The sequence below is a fragment of the Astatotilapia calliptera genome, chromosome 4, assembly GCF_964374335.1.
Source record: "Astatotilapia calliptera chromosome 4, fAstCal68.1, whole genome shotgun sequence".
NCBI lineage: Eukaryota > Metazoa > Chordata > Actinopteri > Cichliformes > Cichlidae > Astatotilapia > Astatotilapia calliptera.
Window position 1 is genome coordinate 23,783,711 of NC_137425.1, and position 27,824 is coordinate 23,811,534.

Here is a 27,824-nt window from a genome sequence, read left to right on the forward strand (position 1 = left end):
ATGACCCTTCTCGACTACCCCATTCCAGATCTGGATGTTACCTTGCAAGAAGTGAGCCGTGTTCTGCAGCTTACTTTAGGACCCGATCTTTACCCAGAGTTCAAAAGTACGTTGCAACAACAAAGAGAGCTCCTTAAAGAAGCCCAGCAGAAATTAGCAACCAGTGCTGCAGGCCAAGAGAACTGGGTGACAAAGCAGTTCAAAAGAGGTCTGTTGTCTTGTGCTGACCCTCTCCCCATCTCCACAGCACTCCCTGTAGTTCTTCTTCCATCTAAAGCAAAGAAATGTAACCAGCTTAGTAGAGCAGCTGCTCTGCTCTGGGCAGCAGCAAAGCTTTACAGTGAGCCCGTCTTATTGGAAGGCAATATTCCAATGGAGCATACCCAGCAGGCTGAAGTATTCGCTGCCACCCGTATTCCTGGGAGGGTTCAAGATGAAATTAAGGTGAGATTAATAGCAGTACAACTATCTTGATGAATCCTAAAAGACTTTATTCTTTATCTATTGATGTACTAACCTACTGAATGTATATCAAATATTTTCTAATCTGTAGACTTTGTAATTGCAGATCTTCCCTGACAGCCTCCATGCTGTCATTACCTGTGTTGGGGGAGTGTTCCCTGTTGACATACTGTGGCGACCGAGCACTGGTGGGCCAGTTTCTGCGCGGTCATTTATTGACATCTATAACCAGCTTGCTCAGGTGATGGATCAACCCAGGGCAGGGAAACAAAATGATCCTTCATCCATTTGCAACCTCACAGCTCTGGAGCGTAAGACCTGGGCTGCGAGAAGGGAAAAGATCCTTGAGGAAGGAGGAACAGCACTGACATCACTGAGGCTGATGGAGAGTGCTATACTTACGCTCTGTCTGGAAGACTATGATGCACCCTCTGAACTGGCTGATATCCTCAATGCAGTGAGGCTGGGAGGAGGAGGACACAATCCATCTCTGAGATACTATGACAAGGTAATGGAGGGAAACTAGAACAAGCTTAGTTCAGCTGTATTAGCTCTTTACTGCGAAACTTTATTATAGTTTTAACAACTGTTAAAAGATTTAAAGCCTCAGAGTAGTAATTAAGAGTTATAATTAAATAATTTGTTTATTGCTTGCTGATTTGTAGAGGACATCCATCCATCCATTTTATACTACTTATCCAATTCAGGGTCAAGGAGGGCAAAGAAACCCAAAATAATCCCTTTCTTTTCTGTGTTTTTTGACAGGTGTTGAACCTGGTTGTGTTCAAAAACTGCACAGCTGGAATGGTGTTTGAGCACAGTGCTGTGGATGGGATGGTGGCTGGGCTTGTGACTGAACATGTGTATGATCTGTCGGAGACTGTTGACTTAAACCCACTGCATACTGGCACTGAAAACATGACTGGATCTGTTGCAGTAAACAATATTAATTCTGTTTGTCCCCATCCTCTAACATTCCCTTTACAGGGTGTAAATACCCCCCAACAGAGCCTCGATTTAAAAACAAACCACCCAGTTCTCACCTTTGACATCTCCTCCTATCCTGATGTCTTCTCTACTCTCAGAGGGCACAGAGGTCTATATGATGCCTGGATCAACTTCTCTTTGCAGCTCTCCATGAGGCAGACCTTTGGAGAAGCTGCTTCAAATCACATACTTGTGACACCTTCCCATATGCGCCACTACAAACATGGTCGTTGTGACCCTACATACTCAATCACCACGCATTCTCGTCAGTTAGTAGGTGCCCTGGCATCCTGCATTGGTCCAGATAACTCCATCCAATACACTACTGACCTACTGCAGTTGTTCCATGTTGCATTTCTGGAGCATAAGAAGCTAATAAAAAACACCAAAAGTGGTCAAGGTGTTGGCCCCCACCTAGCTGCTCTGCGCCGAGCTTTGCCATCTGAAAATCCCTTGAAAAGGTTCCTGGACCCCTTTGGGTGTCCATCTGTGTATCTGACAGGTACAGATCTCATGGAAGGAGTAGAGTGCGGAGTAGGAAATGTCTATGCTCAAGATCAGTTAGCTGTAACCTACCTTGGGAAGAGGGACAAGGTTCGCATTGTGCTTAATGGGAAAGGTAGCTTTGCTCTTGCACTAGACAAGCTCCAACAAAACCTCAAGATGAACCTGAAGTTATTGATGCTTCTAGCTGTTAGATATGCCATTGCAAGTGAAATGGGAGCCCTTGAGTGTCTACTTCAGCAGGGTCAAAGAGAGAAACTTAATGGAGAGAAAATTCATTATCCAGAGAGCACAGACAAAAGCACTGCTGGTAGTACCCTTGGCATGAGTCCAGACTACACTCTAGTGATTCATGGGGGTGCTGGAGAAGAGATAATGCTGAACTCCCAAGTAATAGGGGTCATTGAGTTTGCTCTACAAACAGCCTTAACTCTCGGATCCCAAGTGCTTCAACAAGGTGGCAGTAGTCTGGATGCAGTTCAGAGGTCAGTGGAAGCTCTGGAAGACTGCTTTCTGTTCAATGCAGGTAAAGGTTCTGTATTTAACAAAAATGGCAAAAATGAAATGGAAGCAACCATTGTGGATGGCAGTACAAAGAAGTCAGGATCTGTTGCCTGTGTGCAAAGTCTAAAGAACCCAATAAAAGCAGCCAGGTGTGTAATGGATAAAAGCTCACATGCACTGATCGTGGGAGACGGAGTTGAGGAGTTTCTTGAAGAGCTTGAGGAAAAGCAGAAGCCCGTTGGCCCTGAGTATTTCTACACTGATGTACGTCACAGAGAGTTAACTGCAAAACTCAGTAGTGGAAAAAACTCCAAAAACAATCATCCACAGACAGTTGGTGCTGTGGCCTTGGATCGCTGGAATAGATTGGCTGCTGCAACCTCTACAGGCGGGTTGGTAGGAAAGCTGAAAGGGCGAGTTGGGGACACAGCAGTAGTAGGAGCAGGTATATATGCTGATGAAAAGTTAGCCATTACCTGCTCTGGAGATGGGGATGTTTTTTTGAGGAACACAGTTGCTCAGAAAATAGCAAGTCTATACCATCATAAAGGCCACAGCCTTAGGGAAGCGTGCAGAGAAGTGATAGCTGAAGATCTGAAGGAGATCTGTGCTGGAATCATTGCTCTGGACGCTAAAGGTGATGCTGTCATTGAGACAAATGCTGGTGTGATTTTTGTGGCCTCAATGATTTGTGGCATTTCACGAGTAGAGGTCCTCAGACCCCTGAGAGATCCCCCTAATGTTATCTGGGAAACAGATGAGCTTGTTGCTTATCTAAATCTCAAACCCTGGATCCCTGGAGCAACGATTCTGACTAGAAAAACTCTTAGTGGGGCAAGCAGCATCTTCCACTTAGCTACAGCTGATTTTGTTGCTATGCTACAAGGAGCAAGAGTTGTCTCAAACTTGTTATGTGAGCGACTGGGAGTGCAACGTTGTGCCTTGGTATTCAATCCAAGTCCTGATGAGCCAGCACAAATCAGACTCCTCCCTCTTCATGGCTTAGAGCCAAAATGGCAGCCCCATCTTGCTAGTGAAGAAGAGTTCCACGCTTATAATCCTGGCTATTGCACCTCAAAAAGTGGTCCACGCTGGGATAATGAAACACTGGCTCGGGTTCAAGATAAGATTAGAAGTGCACTGCCAACACCAAATGCACCTTTTTGCTATGATTTTTTGGGGGACCTATCCAATGACAACCTGTTCAGTCGCATTGTTCGTGGGGAGCAGCAACAGTGGAGAGTGTGGGAAGACAGTGAGTTTGTTGCCTTTCTGACACCTTATCCAAACAGTCCTGGTCTAACTGTTGTGGTGCCACGCAAACCTCTGTCCAGTGACATCTTCAAACTGAAGGAACCTGACTACACAGCACTGATCTTGGCCACTTACAAAGTTGCTCGACTGCTGGAAGAGGGGATGAAAGCTCCAAGTGTTGCACTGATCTTTGAGGGATTTGAGATCGACTATGCTCATGCCAAGTTGATCCCTCTGTTACCTTCACCAGATGGCACTAAACCTGCTGAGCTGCAAACAGAATGCTTCCAAAGCTACCCTGGATATGTTTCATCACTGAATGGCCCACCCGCTGACTCTGAAACCCTCAAAACCATCCACTTGAAAATTACCCAGTGCAAGCCTGCTCGTTCCTGGACAGATCCTGAGTCTCACTCCATGGCAGCCATCAAGAGCCAGTGGTATCGAAACCTTTTCAAGATCCAAAACACTCTTTTCCACAGCACAGTGGAATACTTCAACAGTTCCTGCCAGTACGCATATGCTCTGACACCTCTCACCACTGACACCATCTCCTCACCAATGGGCTTGGGTTCTGACTCAGAGCCAGTTTCTGTCAATCTCCTGGGCCAGGGTGTGTACCTTGCTGACTCAATGCAATTTGTACTGGAATACTTCCTTCGCTTCCAGGAAAACCTGCCAGGGACCTACTACATATCTCCCAGCTTCAGAGGGGAAGATCCTGATGCCACACACTTAAACCAGTTCTATCATGTGGAGTGTGAACTGCAGGGTGACATGGACAATGCAATGTCCATAGCAGAGGGATACTTGGTTCATCTCACCAAGTCCATGTTGAAGAAACACTCAGATATAATCCTGAACACTGCTGGGACCCTTGCACATGTCACAGCTCTGCTCAGTAAGCTGGAGGGAAAATCCAGACTTTCAAGAGTCTCTCTAGACCAGTCCATCCCCATGATGCCCTCTGCTGACTGTTTAGAGTGGGTCCAAGATGGTCAGCCGAATTTTGGCAGAAAGTTAACACGTAAAGGAGAGCGGGTTTTAATTGAGAAATATGGTGGAGCTGTTTGGCTGACCGAGATGGACCATCTGGCAGTTCCATTCTACCAAGCATATGTGGAGGGCACTGGGCAACGCAAAGCCAAAGCTGCCGACCTTTTGCTGGGGCTGGGTGAGACTGTAGGTCTTGGTGAACGCCATTCAACTCCTGAGATCGTACAAGAGGCTCTGAGGCATCATGGAGTGTCAGAGAAATCTTATAAATGGTACATTAACATGCGCCAAGTGAAACCACTCCTCACCAGTGGATGGGGTATGGGGACCGAGCGCTACTTGTGTTGGTTGCTCCAGCATGATGATATCAGGGATATACATATCATCCCCAGGATGAAAGGGGTTAAGTACATGCCTTGATTATGAGTTTTCCACATTTTTCAAGCCATTGAAATTGACTTGAAAAATGGCTATAATGCATGTGGAATTGTACCATGAAAATGTTTCAGTAATCCCTAGATTACTAGAATTTTCCACATATGTCATGGACAGAAGAAATCTCTTAGAGCTCCCTTAGTGCAACCTGGTCATTGACACTCTGCAAATTTTTACAACTCCAGCAGAAGCTGTAAAAGAAAAAATATGCATTTAAATGTAGAGTGGTAAGATCACAGCATTAATGTGTGTGGAAATGCATGAACCGTTAATGGATTTTGAATTATGTATACATGTTCTTGTAATGAGACTGATTTTCACTATTGACAAAATCATTATTTACTGGGTTTAAATTGTAGTAAGTAAATACATTTTAATTGAGTGATAATTTGATGACTTTACATAAACGTTGTATACTATTTTAAGTGTCACCTCTTTATATTTTTTCCATGATGTCGTGTTTTTTGTTGTTGTTTCTATCACATTACCTTTTTATGTAAATGTTTTTGCTGAGGTCAAATGGATCGTGACTCACTGATGTTTGCACTCAGTATTATCGATATTCAAAAGAACTATTGGATCCAAAATAAATATCAGTGACAGATTCGTATGGATTATCCAATTGACCCTTTTCATAGGAGATCTACATTCTTGAGACTAAGAGATATATGTTTTCATGCCATTGGAGTTTATCAGAAAAAAAATCAGAATACGTTAATAATCCTGTTTAAGATAGTTTAATGATATATATCAACTGTTTAAAATGATAACAGTGTCAGCTGCCTCAGTGTCATTTGGCAAAGTTGGTTGGATTCACTGATTCTCCAAATAGTCTCACATTGCTCAGAGCTATTTGGTTTATTGTTGATTTAATAAACATTTGTTGATGCAACTAAAAAGATCATGACATGTTCTTATAAAGTCTTACATACACATACATATTATATATATATATATATATATATATATATATATATATATATATATATATATATATATATATATATATATATATATATATATATATATATATATATATATATATATATATTAGATTAGATTAGATAGAACTTTATTAATCCCTCGGGTGGGTTCCTCTGGGAAATTCGATTTCCAAAAAAGCACAGCACCGACAGAAGTTACAGAGTTACAGAATATTATATATATATATATACATATATACACACACACACACACACACATATATATAAATACAGAGACAATATAAATAAAATATACGAAGGGGATAAATAGAATAAATAGGAATAAAAATAAAAATACAAGTGAATTGCACATTTCAAGTATTGAGTCTATTGCACCGTTGACTATTTACAAAAGTATTGCACAAAAGGTATTGCACAGTGAGGTGAAGAGGCACTACAGCTTAGTTGTTCCCCCCTCCTTTGTCCTCCTGTTTCCCCTCCCTCTCCCCTCCAGGGAGGAGTTAAACAGTCTGATGGCGTGTGGGACAAAGGAGTTTTTAAGTCTGTTAGTTCTTGTCTTTGGGAGAATGTGTATGTATACATATATATATATATATATATATATATATATATATATATATATATATATATATATATATATATGTATATATATATTTTATGTTTAACTCCTCCCTGGAGGGGAGAGGGAGGGGAAACAGGAGGACAAAGGAGGGGGGAACAACTAAGCTGTAGTGCCTCTTCACCTCACTGTGCAATACCTTTTGTGCAATACTTTTGTAAATAGTCAACGGTGCAATAGACTCAATACTTGAAATGTGCAATTCACTTGTATTTTTATTTTTATTCCTATTTATTCTATTTATCCCCTTCGTATATTTTATTTATATTGTCTCTGTATTTATATATGTGTGTGTGTGTGTGTATATATATATATATATATATATATATATATATATATATATATATATATATATATATATATATATATATATATATATATATATATATACATACTGTTCTCCACAATAGAGAAAAATTACAGAAAGTTCTTTCTTGATTGCATTAAAATTGAGTGCATCAGTTTTCATCTTTTAATATTAATTAAATGTTTATTTGTTTGTCAATTTTAATCCATCCTTCCAATAAAATTTATTAGAAAAAAGTGACACTTGGACAAAAAATTATGCTACATGCATTCACAATTTTAACATGAAACAGCAACCAATCCTCCAGACAGAATTCCAGAATCAGCAGTTTAGTATGAAAGAAAGAAAAGTATGAAAGAAAAAGTATATCTTTGGCTTAGATTTTTTAAAAATAGCCACAGCTGATGCTTGTCCAGGGTCTCTCTGGAGGGTAATTCCAGAGTTTTGGTGCAATGATAGCAAATGCATGAGCTCCATTTGAAATAAGCTTTAAATGCGGGATGCATATCCACCACATTTGCAGGCGCGAGACCATTTAAGGCTTGAAACACAAATAGTGCCAATTTATACCTGATTCTGTAACGTACAAAAAGCCTTCCAACACCGGAGTGATGTGAGCTCTCTTTTTTTGTCCCAGTCAGTAATGTGGCTGCAGCATTTTGGATAAGAAATGACTGACTAGCTCCGGTGTACAGTGCATTACATTACCCGTGTTTAGATACAACAGACATATATATAAAACCCTTTTCCAAATCAAGTTTAAGAAAAAGTTCTTTGTCTGGAGATTGCTGTTACCACAGCAAAATAGTGAAAACACAAAATTGAAAAACATCACCTTTTTGAACTTTAAGACCTCAGTACTACACAGGTATCAGCTATAACCTTATTTCAATATAGATTCATAGTATTAAATTTATTATTATTATTATTAAATAAATAAATTAAAAATAAATAAATGTTGTGTCTTTGTGATTTTAATAAATTAAAACTGAATTGAAATTAAGGCACAATTTCTTAAAAATATAATTCGACGGACAATGTTATTAATTCAAAATAAAAGCGTAAAAAAACACTAAAAACTGACCCGGATATACTGTATGAATAGCAGACTATTTGTTTCCGGTTTCCACTATCGAGTCTGACCCCCGGCTAGAGCAGAGGTCTGCTTCCCCCAGAAGACAAACTATCTTTGGTCCTTTTTTCCTGAGAAGTAGGTGGCTTAGATTTGTTTTGTTGTGTCTTTGTGTGGCTCGTTTATCCTCGCTCGCAGAAACGTTTCTATGACCATATTTTGTCCATAAAGCTGGCTGAAAGTAAGGTCAGCGCTTGCTTCGGCAGCTAGTTAGCGTGTTGTGCTACAAAGAGATGTGACTTGATCCAGCCATTTTCTAAAGACTAGTGAGCCTCGGTATGTAACACGGCAACGCTTTCTTTTCGCTGATGAAACGATCCCATAACATGTGCCAGAAAACAGACTGCGAGCTTTAGTGTTTGCTTGGTTAGGTTTACACAGAGGCTAACGTGGCAGTCTGAGCTGACGCTGCAGCTGTGTTTTTACAGCGTGTGGCATGTTTGGTTTTCCACTTTAAAGGTTGGATTTTTACACGGATGAAGTCATTTCTAACTATCACTTCAGTCCTCTAATCATCTACCCTGTGCTCACCCTTTGCACAGGAGCAAGGGTATCCCCCTCCTCTCCATGTGTGATCCCTGATGGGCAGCTGGTCTCGCAGTGCGGTGCTGGAGCTCTACAGGGCGCTGCTCCGGGCAGGCCGACACCTTCAGTACACAGACCGGAATTACTATCGCCGCGCCGTGGCTCGCGAGTTTCGCCGCTGCCAGGCACTGACGGTCCCAGAAGATAAGGAGGAGGCCCTGAAAAGGGGCCGGTTCTTTCTCAGCAGCCGACTGGGTGGGCTTATGTAGGAGGAAGGGGATCAGGGGCCATCAGGTGGTGGGTTAAAGGTTGTCCGAAGGTACATCTTCCAGGTGGGTTTACACGTAAAACGTCAGGAGTAAACAGACATTCTTTGTAATGGTTTAGTTTGTAGGAAGTGATGTAAACAAGATCACATGGTGATGAGCTATCCACTGATTTCTTGGCTCTTCCCACCCTAGGCATCCTGACTCCACTTCTTCTTCTTTTTTTTTTTCCCAGTGCCAGGATGGCGGGGGTGAACGGAGACCGAAAAGGAAAGAAGGATGATAATGGGATTGGAACAGCTATTGACTTCATGCTTTCAAATGCCAAACTTGTGCTGGGGGTGGGAGGGGCAGCCATGCTTGGCATTGCAACACTAGCCGTCAAAAGAGTGAGTACTATCATGAAAAGTGTGTGTGTGTGTGTGTGTGTGTGTGTGGTGCGGGGGTGGACTAACTAATACCAATACAATGAATTTTATGTGCAGATGTATGATCGTGCCATAAGTGCTCCCACCAGCCCCACAAAGATGGAGCAGACAGGAAAGAGAAGCTGGGAGGAGCCTGCCTGGATGGGGTCGTCCCCGAGGGTTTTAAACCATGACATGAAGTCCACAGTTAGCAGGTCACTGCAGTCTCTGCCCACTTCTTCACATGCTTTTGAACCAGGTGAGGGGAAGCAAATTGTCCTTTAATTTATAACTTATATATGAGGTAGACTATCGGCCAGCTCTCATCTTTTTTTTAAATGTTTTTGTTTAATCTGCTGACAGACAGCCTGTTTGGAGGATTCTTGCTCTTCCTTTATAGTGGGTGCTGGCTCGTTTAAGTTTAGATACCCAGCTGTTTTATACTAATCTTTAATTGTAATGTTATAGAAACTGTAGAAGCCCCTTCAGTTAGTCTTCGTAGATTTAGTTCTGTCATATTAGAATATTTAGGGAACATAACCGTGCCACTCCCATCCTATTACACTTTTACCCATCGCTTCCTCCTGAAAGCGCAGATGAGGAAATCTCACAAAATCCTGCTGCACTTATTAAAACAATGCATCTGTAACTTGTTTTCTTCCCAGACTGTCTGCGAAGGGCTGTGGGTCGAGCTGCTGTGGGAAGAAGCGATGCCACCCGGTCGGATATGATGCGGGCCCGGATGCGTCTGTCTTTGCAAGAACACCTGTGGGAATTCTACCAAAATAATGTCAACATCCCTGCTGAGGAGCAGGCCATGGCCAGGAGGGCGGCGCTGGACATCTGCGCTGAGCTCAGAGTGTTTCTTCATGCCAAACTGCCTGACATGCCGCTCAGAGAGATGTACCTCAGTGGCAGTCTGTACGATGACCTTCAGGTAAGAGCGCTTATTTTTGGGATTGTTTTTTTCATAATGACACATTCATTTAATTGGAAACCATTCTCCCCTGTTCTGCCTCCAAGGTTGTAACAGCCGACCACGCCCAGCTCATGGTGCCTCTTGTCTTGGAGAAGAATCTGTGGTCGTCCATCCCCGGAGAGGACACGATCATGAATGTCCCAGGTTTCTGGCTTGTCCGTAGGGAGAATTTGGAATATTTCCCTCGGAGCAGCAGCTATTGGGACCGATGCATGGTCGGAGGTTATCTCTCCCCGAAATCAGTGCTTGAAGTCTTTGAGAAGCTTGTTGCAGGTTCTATTAACTGGCCAGCTATAGGGAGTGTCCTCGACTATATCATCCGTCCTGTGGTTCCCGCCGAAACGCTGACTCTGGAGGTACAGTACGAGACGGACAGGAAGCTGTATGTGGACTTCTTGCCTTTGCTCGTGATGGAGGATGGAACCTCACTGATTGCCAAACCGCACCGGTTTGCTGCAGAGCGCCACGAAAACCTGTGGCGGCAGAGCTTCCGCGTGGCCGAGACCGCGCGGCTCAGGGCACTAGATCAGGAGGATGGCGGCTGCCGCTGCACCTGCCTCAAAGTGGCGAAGGCTGTGTGCAAGCTCAACCCTGCCCTTCACAAGCTCAACTCCAGCCAGCTCACTAATACCATCCTGTTGCTCAGTGAAAAAGAAGGTGACTGGACTCAGGAAGCGCTGGCCGACCGCTTCCTTCAGCTGCTACGAGCGCTAGTGGGGCACTTGGAGGCTGGGAAGCTGCCGTGTGCCCTTAGCCCTAAAGTGAACTTGTTTGGTGAGCTGACTGATCAAGAAGTGGACGAGCTAGGGTATACCCTCTACTGTGCGCTGTCTGATCCCGGGGGACTGCTGAGAACTGCAGCACAGCCACCACACCTCTGAATGGTAACGCTGAGCTGTGACGCGGTTGAGGGAATAAAAACATGTGCATGGAATAATCCTCTCTTGTGCAACACATGCTCTCTTGATTAGTCATGGCCTCCTCTACATGCAGAGGCCCGTACACACAGTAGCAGTTACTCAAATGTTGGGGATATGTTAACATTAAAGACGTATCGTTGTGATCCAAATATTATTTTGATCTCAGAGAACAGAGGTGGTTTTTTGGTGCTGATGGCTCTCACTAAGGCCATTGTGTTAATGAAGTTAAGAATGGATGCACCATTATGGTCGAGTGTTGAGTTCCTGCAGAAGACTTGAAATGTGTTACACTTGAAGTCCAGTGTTTTAGGAATACAGACGTGTCCGATGCAGGTCAGGGTTACATGAACCGATTGCTAACTCAGTTTTTGGGATTTGATTCAAAGAACAGAGTGTAATGCTGCGTGTGTGTATGCCAACTCAAAAGTTAATAAATCGTTAATCATCCTGAATGACATCTGCGAGGAATCTTCATTAATACAGTGGCTGCTTTTTATTGTATGCTTTACGTTACCTCGGGTATGTGAAAACAGTCATTAAGTGTGTGTTTGGAACGTCTGCTGTTTGCATGTGTTAATATGGAACAGGTTTAAATACAGAGTTGTATGTCCATGTCTTGCTCCACACCGTTCAACCAAGGTAACTGATTTAAAGTTTACTATAAATAGAAAGAGGACATTTCTGGGTAGTCGCTGGTTGATGAAATTCCCCAAAAGGAGAAGTAAAAAAGAGGATTCATGTGATGATTGAATACAAAGTTGCTCTTTGTTTGCTTTTGCTCATCTCCAGACTCATGTTTGCTGCTTTAATCCACAGGTCTGATATGCTTTAATCCTAATTTTGTTCATTTTCTCTCATTACTAGTGTCCTGCTATAAATTTGGAACAACGTTAGGCATTCAGGAGGACTGAAAGCGCTGTATCTCTTGGCCTTTGCTTTAATTTCCTGCTATTGCTCTAAACTATATCCAGTATGTGTTGCATTCACTTGCTCCATCTGGGCCTCCGTGTCTTTAGTAGCAGGATGGTTCTTTTGTGTTGGCAGTTTTTCCGCCGTTGTCCTCGTGCAATTTGAGAGTTAAAGAACAACAAACATGGTTTTAACCCGCAGGGGGTTTTGTTTGTCCTTTTGGTGTATTAGTCTCAGTATTAACTGAAGCCTCAGATCACAGTCAGAGTAGAGCCTGTTGTCTTTGTGTGCTTGCATATAAACCCTGATTAACTTGTCGGTGCCAGTCTGTTGTGTAAGTTGCCAGACACAGATTAGAGCAGCGCAAGTCCACATCAAGCAGGTCAAGAGGACGACTACTGTTTATCAGTACTGCCGCTGTGACACATAACAGATCTGTGTGCCTGTCAGATCGTCCTATATTTGACTAGATTACAGGTGCTAATGTTTTGGCTCATGATCTGATGCACAGGGATCTACCCATAGATCTTCAGTTATGTAACAGCAGCTGTAATAGCCAGGGTTTCTAAAGTGAAATTATTCTATCAGTTCATGGTCAGGTGACCGGTAGAGTAACTATTATAGCTGCCTCACTGACAAGTAGTCTCAAAAACAGTATTCAAAATATGTCATCCAAATAATCACATGACCGCTGTCTGCTGTCACTTTTAGCCTTAGAGTGAAGAAAATGCAGTGATATGGAGTAAGTGTCCCCTCAGTCCCCATCCCACTATTTGTATTGTGTACATAATGGAGGGGTCGTTTATAGTTCCGTTATGCGTCGAGTTAATAACCACTTACATGGTGATGATGATGATGATAACAGTAACGGGGGGGGGGGGGAAATAAATATTTTTGTATTTATTGTACATTTGTAACCAAAAAGAGCTTCATATTTATTTGCACTGATGCAGGTTCAACATGTAATGTACTCCTTGTTGTGCTTCATTAAGTGCTTTGATCTGGATGTGTGGACAAAAAAATGACTACAGTAGATCTTCTTTCTCTGCAAATTAAGTGTCTTCCTTTGCTGACCTAGTTTATGCTATAAACAACTAGGGGAGTCACTGTGCCACATTTGTAATGTTGTAAACAAAACCCAAAGTAGATCACTACCTCTACCTTGTGGAGTGCATATTAGCCATAAACCATGTTGCATGCTATGTACTTTTCCCAGCTGTTTTTTTTTGTTTTGTTTTTTCCCCCCCCAAGCTGAACATTGAACAGTGCAGCTCTTTGTATACTACATTAAAAATGAAAATGACATTCTGCACCCTGTTGTTTTTGACTTAAAGCATATTGTGGTTCCACATTGATGGGTTACAACTAATAAACATGTCTCCCAAAAAAAGTGACAAAATATTTATTTATTTTAAAGTTTTATTTTGTCAAAAGTCAGTAATCAAATTCAAAAATGCATGTTACACAAATCCTCATATACGCTGTATGGACAACAGCAGTGGGCCCCACCTTAAAGCATGGTGCTGTAATAGGATGGCTACCATTGCAACAAGGCAGCCTGGGGAATTCTTTCCTCCTAAATATTCTACAATCAGTTATAAGCGGTATTGCAAAGTGGAAATGTTTAGATACCTCAGAAAACAAGCCACAAAGAGTCAAACCATATAAAATTATAGGATGGGGTCACTGACAGCATTAAAGTTGCCATTGCTCTCCTGGCTCCGTAACTGTAGAGGTCCAAACCTCTGCTGGCGTTAACATGGGCACCAAAATTGTATGTTGGGAGCTTCATGGCATGGATTTCCAGCCGCTCCTGCAGGAGTAATGTGTAGGTAGCCCAGTACTTTTGTTCATATTATTGTGCTTTTTGTGTACAAAAGGTGTCGCACACTTCAAATCACACAAATTTAAACCATCCAAAGACATTGAAATGCACAGGTTTGCATAGTATTCTATAAAATATATGATAAAGCTAAAAAAATCAAAAGTATTTAAACAGAGAAGTGTAAAAAATGGGTTGTAGTAGTCCCTTTGTTCACATCACTCCTTTGATTTGTGGTCATTAATGTAGCGTCCCTATTAGCTCACTGCAAATCATTTGGTGATTCATGAAAACCTCATTTCTGCATGCAAATGTCAGATATCTCTGCAAATCAAATAAAGCAAGACTGTCGATGAAATTTTGCATTGCGGGACTTTTAAAGTGAAATTACTGTTAAAAAGGAGAAGTGCAGTATATCTTAAACTGTTTCATTGTCTACTTGGTAGGGGCGAACCCCACGCGATCAGCATTCCTGTCGAACACTGTGTAGTACTTCCCAATGAATACATCTCCCAGGATCCAGAGGGGTCCTGCAGGAGGTGGGATATCCATGGCCATAAAGCCTGACAGACAGATAGTCACACCCAGCTGAGACTCCTGCAAACAAGGGGAAAGATTTTACTCCTTACCCTCAGCAATCATCATCTTTGACCTCACTACCACTAAAGGACATGTGACAACTGATGATTGTTTCTTACAGTTTTTGGGCAATAATTACAAAAACTGTCATTAGATTTTATTATGACTTAAAAACACCACTTCTTATTGGTTTAAGTCAATACCTTCACGACATAATCCTCTCCGGTCAAGTTGAACGTCTTTCCTCCAATGTCGAAAGAGATAACGGGGAGAGTTGGAATCTTATTACACTCGATCAAGGCCTGAAGGGGACAGAAAATGTATGTCAAAATTAAGTTAAAAATCAAGGTGGAAAGATGCAGTGGGTGGCTTGTAATTACACACTCATCTTTACCTCTCCCATGAGCAGGGGGATCGCTCCAATGGCTTTCTGCAGTGCCTTGACTTCCTCCTTAGGACCCGTAATTAGGGACGTCCCTGTGTCAACGATAGCCTGGCAACCGGCTTTGCAAAGAGTCAGCTGGTTGCCAACATCAACTCTGTGGGGACGGTAAGAAGGAACCAGCATGGTGGGACCAAGAAAGAAGGGGCATGAGCTTATGTTCACTATCTGCTGTTCACCACACATTTAAACCCAACTTTCATCCGCCTACACATCCAACTGGCAAATCTCACATATGTCACACTGCTTATACTGCTTTAACTTACGCACAGCTGCTGCCCCTCTGCAAACTGTGTTGCTACCCACCTGCACCCTTCTATTCCCTATACCCTTAATGCATTTAATGTGCTCAGATCCACACTATGGAAACATATATTTCTGTAGGCAGAAATAATAACAATCTAACCTAATCTAATCTGAAATGTTTTTTTCCTGCATGCACGCTCACTTTGACGTCACGGATAGTATCCATGACAAACAGGGAACAGAAAGTCTGTCATGTGTCATGTGGACTATTCAACTTTTAAGAACAAAGCCACTCAGGTTCCTTCTCACCTGTTCATCCCGATCTGCCAGTAGGCCTTTCGTGTCACATTAACATAGTGCAGGTCTCCAGTGTAGTACTGCGGGTCTGTCCCTCCCAGCGTCAGCTCCCCTCCTACTTCTGCGGTCGGGTCTCTGGTGGAAGGTAAAAGTAAAAAGAAGCCATCGTGTTAGCAAAAAACACCAAACACATTTTCACAGCTGACTTCTCCACACAGTTTAAATAATACAGCAGTGTAAGGCTAAACTGTCAATTGCATACCAACCTGCTAATGTAGAAAGAGAAAATGTTCTGGGGGAGTAGCTTGGCAGCCATGGCCGTGTCAAACACCGGCATGACATCAGCTACAGATATTGAGGGGTAGCCCATGCCCAGCACCCCATCGAATCGCGCAAGGGCAAACGTGATCCCGGGCTGCTTCACCGCTTCTCCAAACTGCTGCCCAGGCACAGACAGACCTGCAACCTGCAATCCATGCCAAAGGAATAAGAGGGAATGGTTAATACACAATAAATGCTTCGAAGGAATGCCAGGAATGGTGTGATCACCAAAACTGAGAAATGCAGTCAAACAAAGAGCTTAGTGATAGTGACTGAGTGTTTCTCAAACTCACAGTGACAGTGTCCCCACTGATGAAGCCAGACAAGCTGCCCCTGCCATACTGGATGGAGAACTCTGTGCCATTCTTGACATATGTGCTCGACTTCTTTGAGTTGTAGCGGTGATGAAACCCTGATAAGAGAAAACCATCAATCATACTTAAAATTCATGGATTTGTTGGACTTCATACTCCTGCATACATGGGGAGCTGCCCAGTGAGCTGCTCCCAGGCCCCTGAGGGGCCCCTGCCATTATCCACCACATATGCTGTCAAATCTAAATGAGGATGTGGTTCCAGTAAGTCAATAGCACTCTGTCTCTGACTGTTGAGTGCTATGTAAAAACCACAGTGTATTTTCATAAAATCTTGTGGAAAGGTGGTGCACAGGGCAGAGAAAGAACCCATCAAACTTTGGCATTAAAGTTACTAAAAGCTTTTGAATCTGAAGTCCTTTTTTCAAAAATAACAAATAAATAAATATTCAAACTCACAGCAGGCAATATCCAACACGGAGCAGTGAATGGAGGGGACCCACAGGTTGGAGGAGCCAGTGTCAAACAGCACAGTGAAGTTCTGTGGTGGGGTGCCAATACTTATAATCCCATAGTACTGAGACTAAGGAGACAAAACCAGGAAACAATGCAGTACCGACAAAGTTAAGCAGGATTGTGCAGGAGTTACTGCCAATATAACAGTTTGCCTTTCAGCTGTACTAGTTCTCAGCACAAAATTAATCTTAGCATTAATCTCAGACTTTTTTTTCCATCCCCCAAGTTATTTCAAATACAGAGCAAAGAAGAAAAGGGTGGGAAAACATGTGTTATCACAGGTGCTTAAGTCTAATATTTACTTAATTTAAAATCTCTCTCTCACAGGTTAAAATATGCGATTGACCCTTGAATAAGACCTGCACACTAACATTAGGTGTATTTACGTTCATGCATGAACTGTTAATTTGTAACTTTTAACTGAAGTGTCCTGCAGGTGATACATACATCCAAGAAGTTGGTCAGCCTTTCCACGGGCAGCTGTGGGGATGGAGCGCTGTCCGGTGATCCGGTGCTCTTCGCCAAAGCCCGCAGCTCATCCACGGACAACCCATTATCGCTCATCAGGCGGCGCAGGCTCCTTGTTTTATAAAGAGGAACTCTGCCATAACAAAACGAGATTTAATTAAAGGATGCGCGCGCGAGTCACGCGCGCAAAGATGCAGCTTCCTGGTGCTGTCCACACGGAAACCCTTCTCACACTGAAGCCTCTCAAGTGGACAAAACTGGCAGTAAATAATATTTTTAAGTACACCTGCGACAGGTGCTGCCTCAGACCGGAAAGGACAACAGCACGCGAGCATTCATGAATCCTTATTTAAAGTCAGAGGGACGGATAGCAATAGTAGCACGCGCAAGTTACATCACTACTGGCAGATAAATGTTATTTACCTCAGGATGGCGGTGCATTGTGCTAGCAGCAGCACCCCGGCCACACAAAGTATCTGCAGTCGACTCATTTCTGACCTCCAGAGTAAAAGTCCACTTAATTTCCGAGGCTAATGGACGCAGAAACGCGGAACCGTCTACTTCAACTGACGCACTAAAGCTGAGTGAAAGTACTTCGATAACATCCGCTCTCACTCGGCTTTGTCCGCTCTGCGGCTCCGCGGTTGGAGGGCAATAATGAAAAGGAAGCTGCCATTGGTTGAAGAGTGCGGCCGTCACTCAGAGCTACAAACAGGCGCACTAGGTGTGTGACGGGTCACGAGTTCTACTCTGCTCACTGCGCATTGCACAGATGTGTTAAAATAATGGGAAACGTCCCACAAAAAGCTCGGTGAATAATCTGTAAACATGCAGTTTGTTACTGGCTGTTGGTGAAAGGCTACTTTTGATGAGGCTCCTCAAACACAGACCTGACTAAATAGAGTTAGAGAGATGTGTGTGTCAATTGAGTTTCAAAAACATGGGCTCCTGCTGCAGTTTCATCTTTGGTAAAGGCACTGGTGTTTATAAGATAGTTGGTTTTTATAAATGCTTGACATGGCGAGTAGTATTCAGCCTGTGGTTTTTGATAAAATAGGGAAGTAACCAAGCCACGAGGACTCGATTTTTTTTCTTCTGCTGCTTTTAGAAAGTCATTCCACAGTGTCCAAATGACTGACCGCTGCTTTTAGAAGCTCACCATTTAAAGTCCTACTCAAATATGAATATGCACACTTTTGGCTTGTTTTCACTTAGGACTGTTACCTCACAGTTGAAATTGTTGGTTGGATACACTGTTTTAGGTATGTTCAAATATATTAAACATCCATGTAATTATTGGAGTAAAAGGGTAGCATTATTAGACACTTATCCCTACTGTTTATATAGGCAGGGATGTGATGATGTGTGGTGCCCAACAGCACGTCATATGACAGATAATTATATAACAAAATGGAAGTAGCTGTAATCTGTGATCTAAACCCGAGTCCTAAGGTGAACAGTCCAAAAACCAGGGGAGGCTGGGAAATGTGCAGGAGACAAAGAGACCTCATCCAGAGACAACTCAATATAAAAAGGGAAACACAGAACACCAACCACTTTATTAGGTACACCTCACTAGTATCAGTTTGGACCCCCTTTTGCGTTAACTTAATTTTTCATGCATTCAACAAGGTGCTGGAAACCTTCCTCAGAGATTCTGGTCTATATTAACATGACAGCATCACACAGTTGCTGCAGATTTACCAGCTGTATGTCCGTGATGTGAATTTCCCATTCCACTATAAACCAAAGATGTGCTATTGGATTAATATCTAGTGACAGCTGAGGCCATTTAAGTACAGTGAATTCATTGTCATGTTCAAGAAACCAGTTTGTGATGATTTGATTTGAGCTTCATGACAGATATTCAGCTGGAAACAGACATCAGATGGTCGATACACTGTGTTGAAGAAGGGATGGACATGGTCAGCACACTACTCAGGCTGTTCAGTTTAACTGATGCTCAGTTGGTGTTGTGGGCCTCAAAGTGTGCCAAGAAAATATTCCCAACGTCAAAAGGTAAACCACCGAGCTTGAAGGCTAAACCGCCCACAGGGGCGAGCGGGGAATTTATATATATATATGATTCAGCTCTCGCCCCGGCGGGCGGTCTATCCTTCAATCGCAGGTCCTCTACCAGAGTTGTGGGAGCTTGAGGGTCCTGCGTAGTATCTTGGCTGTTCCTAGGACTGCGCTCTTCGGGACAGAGATCTTTGATGTTGTTCCTGGGATCTGCCGGAGCCACTCGCCTAGTTTGGGAGTTACCGCACCTAGTGCTCCGATTACCACCCTCCACATTTTTTCACACTCTTCTCTGAGCCCTTGGTATTTCTCGAGCTTCTCGTGTTCCTTCTTCCTGATGTTGCTGTCATTTGGAACCGCTACATCGATCACTACGGCCGTCTTCTTCTGTTTGTCTACCACCACTATGTCCGGTTGGTTAGCCACCATCATTTTGTCCATCTGTATCTGAAAGACCCACAGGATCTTAGGTCGGTCATTCTCCAAACTGGCAGAAATCTGAGAGATCCCATGATGAAGCATGAGAAACAGTTGCTGTCAAAGCAGGTGCACAGCTGGCCTGTCAAACAAGTTTTAGATTAAATCCCCTGCACAGACAAGTGTGTTATCGACTGACAGGTATACAGGCATGGAAAAAAAAAAAAACTAAAATGGCCAACACACACACACACACAAACGGGTTTGAAAGTTGTCTTTAGGTTACTATCCAATTTTTCATCTGTCTAGAAACTGGATCCACCCACATATTTGCGCCTCCATCATGACGCTGGTGGGAGGAGCAGGCACTGTGGCGCGACAGGTGCTACCAGTACAGCATCCAGTGTGTTAAAATCCTTTAACACACTGGAGTCATGAAGGAAAATACAAGGAATAGCAGATAAAGTTACCTTCTAAACGGGAGCACGGTGGTAAGAATGGCCTTTTCTTGTGTTTATTTATTTTATTTTTATAGAATTAAAAGAATATTCTATAGAAAATATTAATATTATAGAACATTAAAAGGCCTAAAAGCTACATAATGTTACAAAGAAAATGTCACCATCACCAAGAGTTTGAGCATGAGTTGAAGAGCTATCACCTATATGCTGCAGCTTATACAGTTAAATACTCAGTTTAGTGTAAGATATAATAGATATAGTAAAACATAACTGGATCCCATGTTCCAATTATGTTTTGGAACATAATTGTTCATTCAAAGAAGATTTCACACATCTTTTTAACCAGACTGCAGATGTGTTTGCAGGTGTCGCACGCTTCCTGTAAAGGCTTCTGTTAGGAAAGACACATTCGTTTTTATCAGCGATGCAAGTCACACATAAGCTAACTTGTCATTGCATTCTAGGCATGTATTGTTTTTTCCTTGCACGAGTCTGATCATTTAACTGCATAACCCAACTTTTCTGCTATAACCCATGAGAAAACAAAACAAGTATTTATAGTCTAGCTGAGGAAGACAGTATAAAAGTATTAAATAATTACAGGAAAGCCGCGGTTTGCTGCAATTTGTCTGTAAAGATGGCCAGTTGCAAGTAGAGATTGCATTGGACTGGACTTGAAAATAGCTTTGCCTGAAACAGAGCTAATAAAGTCAGAGAAAATCATCTAAAATAATGTCTAATGCCATTATTAACGGCAGTGTCAGGTGTGGCTGAACATCAGGTCCTTAAAAATATGACATAACAAACTTTTTCATCTCTAATCTTGACACGTGTCTTTAAGATTCTTGCTAAATCTAGAATGAAGGCCTTCAGTGGTTCACTGCTGTTCTTATAAATGTGTTTTCCTGAGATATCAACAAACCAATAATCCTGGAGAGGGCCATAAGTGCATAACTGGCCCATGATAGCTGCTAAAATCCAATCCATAGACAGCCACATCATATGCACATGTGTAGTCTTATATGTTGTAGAGGTGGAGCTGGGGAAAGGAAGGTATTAAGTTAGGTTTTTGAAAGATTGTCAGGAGATAAAATGTATAGAAACTGAACTTAAAAAAAAAAAAGGTAAAAAAAAAAATCCCTTCCTAGCAGTTCCTGGTTAACAGAAGAATTTCTTGTAACATCTAATTATGAGTTGTGTTTTCCTGACAAATCAACTAAACAAATAGGCATTCTTTTTCCCTTATCAAAAATAATGAGTTTTTTTTTTTTTTTCATTTCTGTCACACTTTAAACCCCAAAGTCATCCAGTCCCTGAAGGACAAATGACACAATGGAGTCAGCCAGCTCAGATGAAATCCAACAGCCTATCTACGAAGACCCGGACGCTTTACTGGTAAAAACTGATTCACATTAACCTCCTGCGTCCATGAACTGCTGAGTCTTTATTTTTTGGGTGTTCACACTTCTAATTTAAACATTGTATCTATTCTCTAGAAGAATTCTGAACATTTATAGCAGTATAAAAAAATGGAATTTTAGGCCTTGTATGTGAATAAACAAATCTTTCAGCTTTCCTTTAATTAAGCTCAATATTTTTGTAATTAAACTGTTGCTTGTACAGAATGCAATGATTTGCAAATCCTGTGAACCCATATTTTATTCACAAGAGGGCAAACTATCATGCTGCTGTCTTCTCTGAGGCAAAGTGGAAAACCTTTTTGTGGTCAGACGAATAGAAATTTGGAATTCTTTATGGATAACGTGGATGCCGTGTTCCCCAGACTGAAGAGGAACAGAACCATCCGCCTTGTTATCAGCACTCAGTTCAACAGTCTGCATTTCTAACGGGTTGCATTAGTGCCTATGGCATTGGCAGTCTGCATGTTTAGAAGGACAGCGTCGATGCTGAACGGGATGCACAGGTTTTAGAGCAACATATGCTCCCATCCAGAGTTTCCATGACATTTCAGCAGATAATGCTGAGCCACACACTGCATCTAATAGTGTACCATGACTTAGTAGTAGAAGAGTCCTGGTTGTGAACTTGCCTGCCTACAGTCAGACAACGTTTCATTCCCAAAAGTCTAGCAGACGTTTATGAAGAAGAGGAGCTGGTAAAAAACATGGCGCAATTTTTTTCTTAAAAATGGTATATTTCTCTGTTTAGACAGTTTTATGGATACTTTATTGATCCCCATGGGGAAATTGCTTGTTTTAAACAGTTTGAAAACAATTTGACTTTATGAGATTTCTCAATCATTGCATTCTGCATTTATTTGCATTTTACACAGCGTCTCTGCTTGTTTGGCACTGGGGTAGCAGATAACAAAATGCTAATTGCCTGCTATTTTTGACAGCCTGATGACACACATGAAGCTCAACCAGAAATTAAAGTCAAGCCTGTACCAGCGCCCAGGTTGAAATTATATCAACAAACCAATAGCACCAGTAACAAAGCTGAGTCCTCCAATAAGGCTGGAAGCATAGCACCTACTGCGGTAAATTGAGCTCTTTTTTTTCACTTAATCACATATTGGCTCATAAAGATAGCAGATACTAATAAGTATGTATTGATTCATTTCCTCTTTTTTGTGACCAGACTTCCAGTGGATCCCCTGTGGGCTATAAGAGGCCTCAGCCTGCTCGCCCTGCTCCCAAACCACCAACCGATACTAAAAAAAAATGCTGAAAAACCAGCAATCGCAGAAAGCGCTTCAAATGCTCATTCACCCGTGATGGTAGAAAAGTACTTTTATCTTTAGAAAGAATACTTGGGGAACTATGCGTCCTTGTGGGTTTTGTGACAAGGAAGCTAATGCCTTTTCATGGTTGTTAGACAAGCTCCGTGAACATAAGACAAAAACACAAACTAAATGTGGACTTCTCAGAGTTGTGCTGACGTATTATATATAACAAGTCAGTGTTAAAACCACAGACCATATAGAAGAAAAGGTGTAGCCATTGTGACATCAGTCACTAGTTTTATTTTACTCCAGCTGGGGCCAGAATTGATCAAGATAGATATCATGCAGTGCTGGTAAAGACCAAAAACTCAGCTGGGAGGTGTTTAATGAGGTCACTGAACAAGCAAGCATCTATTTCTGTACATTTTCATGCCTTTTTGGAACCACATTAGTCACCACATGCAGGCTCCTAGAAAGACTGAAAGTTTAAGATACCATGAGTTGTATTCACTTTTCAAACTCACGGCCAAGCCTAACTTTTACATTCATTCTGTGCTAGTTACAAGAATCCAGAAAGTCACAGGAATAACTAATGGAGAACACAATCTGCATTTGATCAGGCCAAACCTTTGTTCCATTTAGTCCTTTTCTCGCTATCCCTTTGTGAATTTGGTAATGTCTTTGAATGTTTATCCTGTTCAAAGGTACTCTTCTTCAATACGTCTCTGATATGATCCATAGCTGACTCAATGACTGGAAGCTTAATTTTTTAACCTGAAAGTTTTTCCTAATGCTCTTCCACAGCATTCCCACATAATCACTGTCTATTTGTAGATGTATTCTGTGATGACATTTAGAGTTTGTGGAGATGTCAATGGAAAATTGTACTTAGTAGTCAGTATAAGCTTTTAATGATATAAGTTTGCATGTGATAGAATACTGCATAATAACCTTTTGATGACTTAGACTGTTGTTCACTACAAGACTTGTTCTTCTCACAGCGATAATAAGAGCTGAACAAGCGGTTTCACTCCCTACCAGGAAGTGGAGAGAACATTTTTATCTTCACTCCCTAACAAGAAGAGGGGCCGCGTCCTTCAGAATCACACACACATACACCTAACATACACAACCACATATGCACCTGCTCACGTATCAACATTCCACTGAACAAATGTATTCACTGTTGTATTATTCTTGTGTATAAATAAAGACAAGTGCAAGAACAGAGCGCACATCACAGGGCCCCCACTCTGATGTGAGCGCTCTCTGACCGCCCTTGCAAGTAAAAACTGCAGCGTGTGTTTCTCCACTCTCTGACTCTCCGCTGAAGAAGTGTCTTTTAGAATAAATCTCTTGACAGGAGAGTGTATCTTTTTAATTCAAATGCTCTGACTGACTTTGATATTCCTGCCAGTCCAGAAAATTGTTTGAATTTATTGTAAATGCTACATGTATAATTTGCAATTTATTTTTCTGCCACAGACTCCAGATCTACACATTGAACAGGCTCCTCCTCCCCCTCCTCAGCCTCATCGTTTTCCAGCTTCCCACAGCAGTTATGGCCGGATGAGTTCATCAGCGAGTCAAAGATACGAGGTAAGGGCTCCATCGTCATCAAGATATTTCCCTCAGGTCATAAACGTAGAGTCAGACTTCTCTTCAACATCTGAATGTGCAATATATTATTTTCTAAGCTGGCGTTAAATTGTTATTAGAACAAAAATACATGCATGGAACCTGAATCTTTGTTGAATCAAATAGTATTATGCATTTTCATTTTCTTTCTTTCTTTCTTTCTTTCTTTCTTTTTTTTTAAAGAACACATCAGATCATCAATCCAGGCCTCCCTCTGCAGGCTCCACACATCTAACTCCTGTTTTTCCAGCTCTTTCTCAGGAATCACCAAACGTAAGTGAGCAAACTAAACCGCAAACTTAAAGTGATGCACTACAGAGAACGCTTCTTCTCTGAGCTTCTCTGAACCTATACAAGCAAACATAGCGTTTTCACCGGTTTATAGATCTGTTCTTCATCTCCCTCCTGCTCCCCCATGCAGCTCTACGGCAGCCCATTAAATGTATGGGAACATTTTTGAAATTTAGCACAACAGTTGGTGACCGTCCCCTGATTAATTTCTCCAAGTTTCGTGTCAGTATCTTGAGCTACCAGCCAAAGCTGGTCAAAGCTGGACCTGTATTTAAACACATCCCTTTTGAAGCAAACGAGTTTCAGTTTGACTAAATTCGAATGAATAAGGTGGAGACACCCTCACACAGGAAATTAGATTATATTTCAGCAACTGTTTACATCTCTTGCCACAAAACTTTGTTTCTTGATCACTGGCTACAGTTGCCACGTCAACTTTGACCAGCTAAACTGCCTGGCTATTCACTGTTGCTTGCAACTATAGTCGAGATAATATTTTACCAGAGTTTTAGTAATATTGTGGCAATGTTGGTCCAACCCAGCAGTAAACAGCAGGAATACTCAGCTCTGTAAAATGTTGGACTACACTCAGATTTTTGTTCATACTCAAGCACATCATGCAACTACAACTTGAGAGGAAGTAGGTCGTTGATTCTCAGACCACAAACCGGACTAACAAACTTTTCTTTTCATCTCATCTCCAGGAATCCCCCAGCAGCAGCACTATCTCAGGGAGAAACTCTTCGCCTTTACGAGTATGAGAGTTGGTCCTTGGATGCACGCCATCACAGCGATTAACAGTGCAGAAAAGCATGCGCTCATCATTAAGAGATGGAATGACAGATAATAAAGACTTTACACCACACTTATATTACGTGTCGAGCACTGACAAGCACACTTTATCAAGGTCAACCCACAAAGGGAATTTTTGGGATTATTTTTAAGCATTAAGATTAGTAATAAAAATATTTCTTGTCTGTAAAAAACCTAATATGCCACTGGTTCCAGAAACGACTTCCTGATCCAACCTGTTCCATTTATTACTTTTGAAAAATGCTTTTTTATTTCCATTAGATCTGTTTTTATTCCCTTTTCTGGATTTGGTTTTGTCTTTGGAGGATTAATCTGTTGAAAGATCTGCTTCTGGTTAAATGCTAAATAAATGTGTAATTTGCACTTTATTTTTTGCCACAGAATCCAGATCTGCATATTAAACAGCCTCCTCCTCCCCCTCCTCGGCCTCATCGTTTTCAAAGTCCCCCCCAATATTATGAAACACAGTCTTCAGCGAGTCAGAGATACGAGGTAAGTGCTCCATGCTCGACAAGATATTTCCCTCATGTCATAAATGTAAAGACAGACTTCTCTGAGACATCTGAATGTGAATTGTAATATTTTCTAAGCTGGAGCTAAATAAGTATTACAATAAGAGGACATAAATAGGACCTGACTCTCTCTAGTTAAAATAGTATTATATGAAATATTTGTCTTATGTTAACTTTTTGTGTGTGACTAGAACAAGCCAGAATGTCAGTCCCCACCTTCCCCTGCAGGCTCCACACATCTAACTCCTGTCTCACAGGCTCGTTCTCAAGAATCACTGAACGTCACTGGAAACAACTACAGTACACGGGTAAACTGCAAATTAAAAGTCATGCAATATGGATACAGACTTCTCTCGGGTTTCACAAACTAATGCTACACAGTGTTTATATGTTTTTACATTATCTCCCTCCTGCTCTACCATGCAGGTCCATAGCAGCTCACATATTTTTTTGTGAGTTAAAATTTCTGAAATTTGTCACAACAGCTGGTGACGGTCCACTGATTAACTTGTCCAAGTTTCAAGTCTGTACGTTGAGTTACCAGCTGATCGCTTTTAAAAAATATCTCTATGCTTCATCACGCTATAAAGTCACAGTTTTTTATTGAATTTCATAAGCCACAAATTCTTTTTCAAGCATTTACATTCAAGGCAACCGGCCTCTTTGAAGAAGTGGGCTTTCTTTCATGATCTGTACTGTTGAAAGGCCTGCCAGTCCTGAACACCAAGTCATTTTAAAACTAAGGCACTTGGATTTTATATCTAGTAGTATATATAAAATCTAGGGACCACGGCTTCTGTGGGAGGGGTAGCTGCAGTGGTGGGGATCGTCCTAGCTCCGGTGACCATGGGTGCCTCGCTGATTGCGACAGCTGTCGGCGCTGGCATGATTGCATCTGCTGGAGGTATGGGCGCTCACGCCGCTATAGTCAGCAAGAAGATGGTGACGAGGACGGCAGTTGAGAAACTGGTAAATGACTACATGGAAGGTGTCGCTGATCTGGAACGCTGTCTAGATTATATTATCTTCACAGTGATGGAGCTGCGAAGGCACGGCATTGCTAGGTTAAAGAGTGCAGGCGCTCATCTGGATGCGGTGAGGATGTTATACATATTATGTGATGGAAAAAGCAACACAGACATTCATGGGGGGAGAGCTGCACAACCAGGTGGGACGTCATCTGAGAAATTACTTCAAGCTTTTACCAAGGAAATGGATCTTTATTTTACAGAAAAGAATGGTCAGAAGCTGAAGAAGTCAAATAAGAGCATTTTTTCGGGTAAAGTTTGCCTGCTGGTTGATGGTCTACAGGAAGGACTGGATCATCTGATTGACATGTGGAAAAAGTTATCTTGAATCAAAGACCACTGTGTTTGTCCTTTGTGTGTGTGTGTGTGTGTGTGTGTGTGTGTGTGTGTGTGTGTGTGTGTGTGTGTGTGTGTGTGTGTGTGTGTGTCAGTGTGACAGAGATGTGAAGTGTGTTTGACTTGACTCCTTTTTGATTGATTTGAAAGTTCCTGTACATTTACATCACTGTAAAAATGGAAATGCTTATGTTGGAGTCACTACTGAAGTCCTGATAACAATTATGATTAAATATATAAATTAACAAAAGTTACTCTTGTATGCATTTAATCGTGTGGTATCAATAAACAGTACTGCATCACCTGCAAAGTTGAGTATCAGTAATTACTTTTTATTTTTTTAGGACACCAGTCAGCGACAGTGGCTGCAGTGCAGAATACAAACAATGGCAGAAATCATAAGGTTATGCTGCAGAAGGATATCACACTCCTTGCTTTAGCTTTAGCTTCACAACATACACCTTGT

At 41.8% G+C, this 27,824-nt stretch overlaps 4 protein-coding genes and 1 long non-coding RNA gene across 5 annotated transcripts; 3 read left to right on the forward strand and 2 right to left on the reverse strand.

Annotated features, from left to right (window-relative positions):
- LOC113021096 (uncharacterized) lies at positions 1-6,041 on the forward strand. The gene is made up of 3 exons (XM_026165541.2): positions 1-444; positions 569-970; positions 1,228-6,041. Exons 1-3 carry the CDS (start codon positions 1-3, stop codon positions 5,125-5,127), a joined length of 4,746 nt encoding a protein of 1,581 aa, XP_026021326.2. The 3' UTR covers positions 5,128-6,041.
- LOC145428320 (uncharacterized) lies at positions 305-1,284 on the reverse strand. Its single transcript, XR_013908603.1, has 3 exons — positions 865-1,284; positions 601-785; positions 305-418 (listed from the first exon to the last, which is right to left on the reverse strand). It is a non-coding gene; the product is annotated as an uncharacterized LOC145428320 (long non-coding RNA).
- Positions 6,042-8,115: 2,074 nt separating the features above from the next.
- mief1 (mitochondrial elongation factor 1) lies at positions 8,116-11,693 on the forward strand. Its single transcript, XM_026165542.2, has 6 exons — positions 8,116-8,222; positions 8,687-9,001; positions 9,171-9,324; positions 9,421-9,601; positions 10,008-10,279; positions 10,366-11,693. Exons 3-6 carry the CDS (start codon positions 9,178-9,180, stop codon positions 11,200-11,202), a joined length of 1,437 nt encoding a protein of 478 aa, XP_026021327.2. The 5' UTR covers positions 8,116-8,222; positions 8,687-9,001; positions 9,171-9,177; the 3' UTR covers positions 11,203-11,693.
- Positions 11,694-13,551: 1,858 nt separating this feature from the next.
- Positions 13,552-17,756, reverse strand: napsa (napsin A aspartic peptidase). Its single transcript, XM_026165543.2, has 9 exons — positions 17,578-17,756; positions 17,134-17,287; positions 16,630-16,753; positions 16,151-16,269; positions 15,803-16,002; positions 15,549-15,671; positions 14,946-15,090; positions 14,755-14,853; positions 13,552-14,569 (listed from the first exon to the last, which is right to left on the reverse strand). Exons 1-9 carry the CDS (start codon positions 17,643-17,645, stop codon positions 14,408-14,410), a joined length of 1,194 nt encoding a protein of 397 aa, XP_026021328.1. The 5' UTR covers positions 17,646-17,756; the 3' UTR covers positions 13,552-14,407.
- Positions 17,757-19,920: 2,164 nt separating this feature from the next.
- On the forward strand, positions 19,921-27,668 carry LOC113020052 (uncharacterized). The gene is made up of 9 exons (XM_080300417.1): positions 19,921-20,084; positions 21,357-21,449; positions 22,414-22,554; positions 22,656-22,794; positions 24,226-24,339; positions 24,562-24,651; positions 25,374-25,424; positions 25,864-25,974; positions 26,186-27,668. The coding sequence occupies exons 4-9, from the start codon at positions 22,792-22,794 to the stop codon at positions 26,363-26,365; spliced, it is 549 nt and encodes a 182-aa protein (XP_080156543.1). The 5' UTR covers positions 19,921-20,084; positions 21,357-21,449; positions 22,414-22,554; positions 22,656-22,791; the 3' UTR covers positions 26,366-27,668.
- Positions 27,669-27,824: the final 156 nt, after the last annotated feature.

Coding starts and splice junctions, on each gene's coding strand:
- LOC113021096 (XM_026165541.2), top strand. CDS start 1: ATGACCCTTCTCGACTACCCCATTCCAGATCTGGATGTTACCTTGCAA. Junction 445..568: donor GGGTTCAAGATGAAATTAAG/GTGAGATTAATA, acceptor TTGTAATTGCAG/ATCTTCCCTGACAGCCTCCA. Junction 971..1,227: donor CTCTGAGATACTATGACAAG/GTAATGGAGGGA, acceptor GTTTTTTGACAG/GTGTTGAACCTGGTTGTGTT.
- mief1 (XM_026165542.2), top strand. CDS start 9,178: ATGGCGGGGGTGAACGGAGACCGAAAAGGAAAGAAGGATGATAATGGG. Junction 9,325..9,420: donor CAACACTAGCCGTCAAAAGA/GTGAGTACTATC, acceptor TTTTATGTGCAG/ATGTATGATCGTGCCATAAG. Junction 10,280..10,365: donor GTCTGTACGATGACCTTCAG/GTAAGAGCGCTT, acceptor TCTGCCTCCAAG/GTTGTAACAGCCGACCACGC.
- napsa (XM_026165543.2), bottom strand. CDS start 17,645: ATGAGTCGACTGCAGATACTTTGTGTGGCCGGGGTGCTGCTGCTAGCA. Junction 16,003..16,150: donor TCAGTGGGGACACTGTCACT/GTGAGTTTGAGA, acceptor CATGGATTGCAG/GTTGCAGGTCTGTCTGTGCC. Junction 14,854..14,945: donor TCCCCCTGCTCATGGGAGAG/GTAAAGATGAGT, acceptor TGTCCCCTTCAG/GCCTTGATCGAGTGTAATAA.
- LOC113020052 (XM_080300417.1), top strand. Junction 24,340..24,561: donor CAGCGAGTCAAAGATACGAG/GTAAGGGCTCCA, acceptor TTTTTTTTAAAG/AACACATCAGATCATCAATC. Junction 25,975..26,185: donor CAGCGAGTCAGAGATACGAG/GTAAGTGCTCCA, acceptor GTGTGTGACTAG/AACAAGCCAGAATGTCAGTC.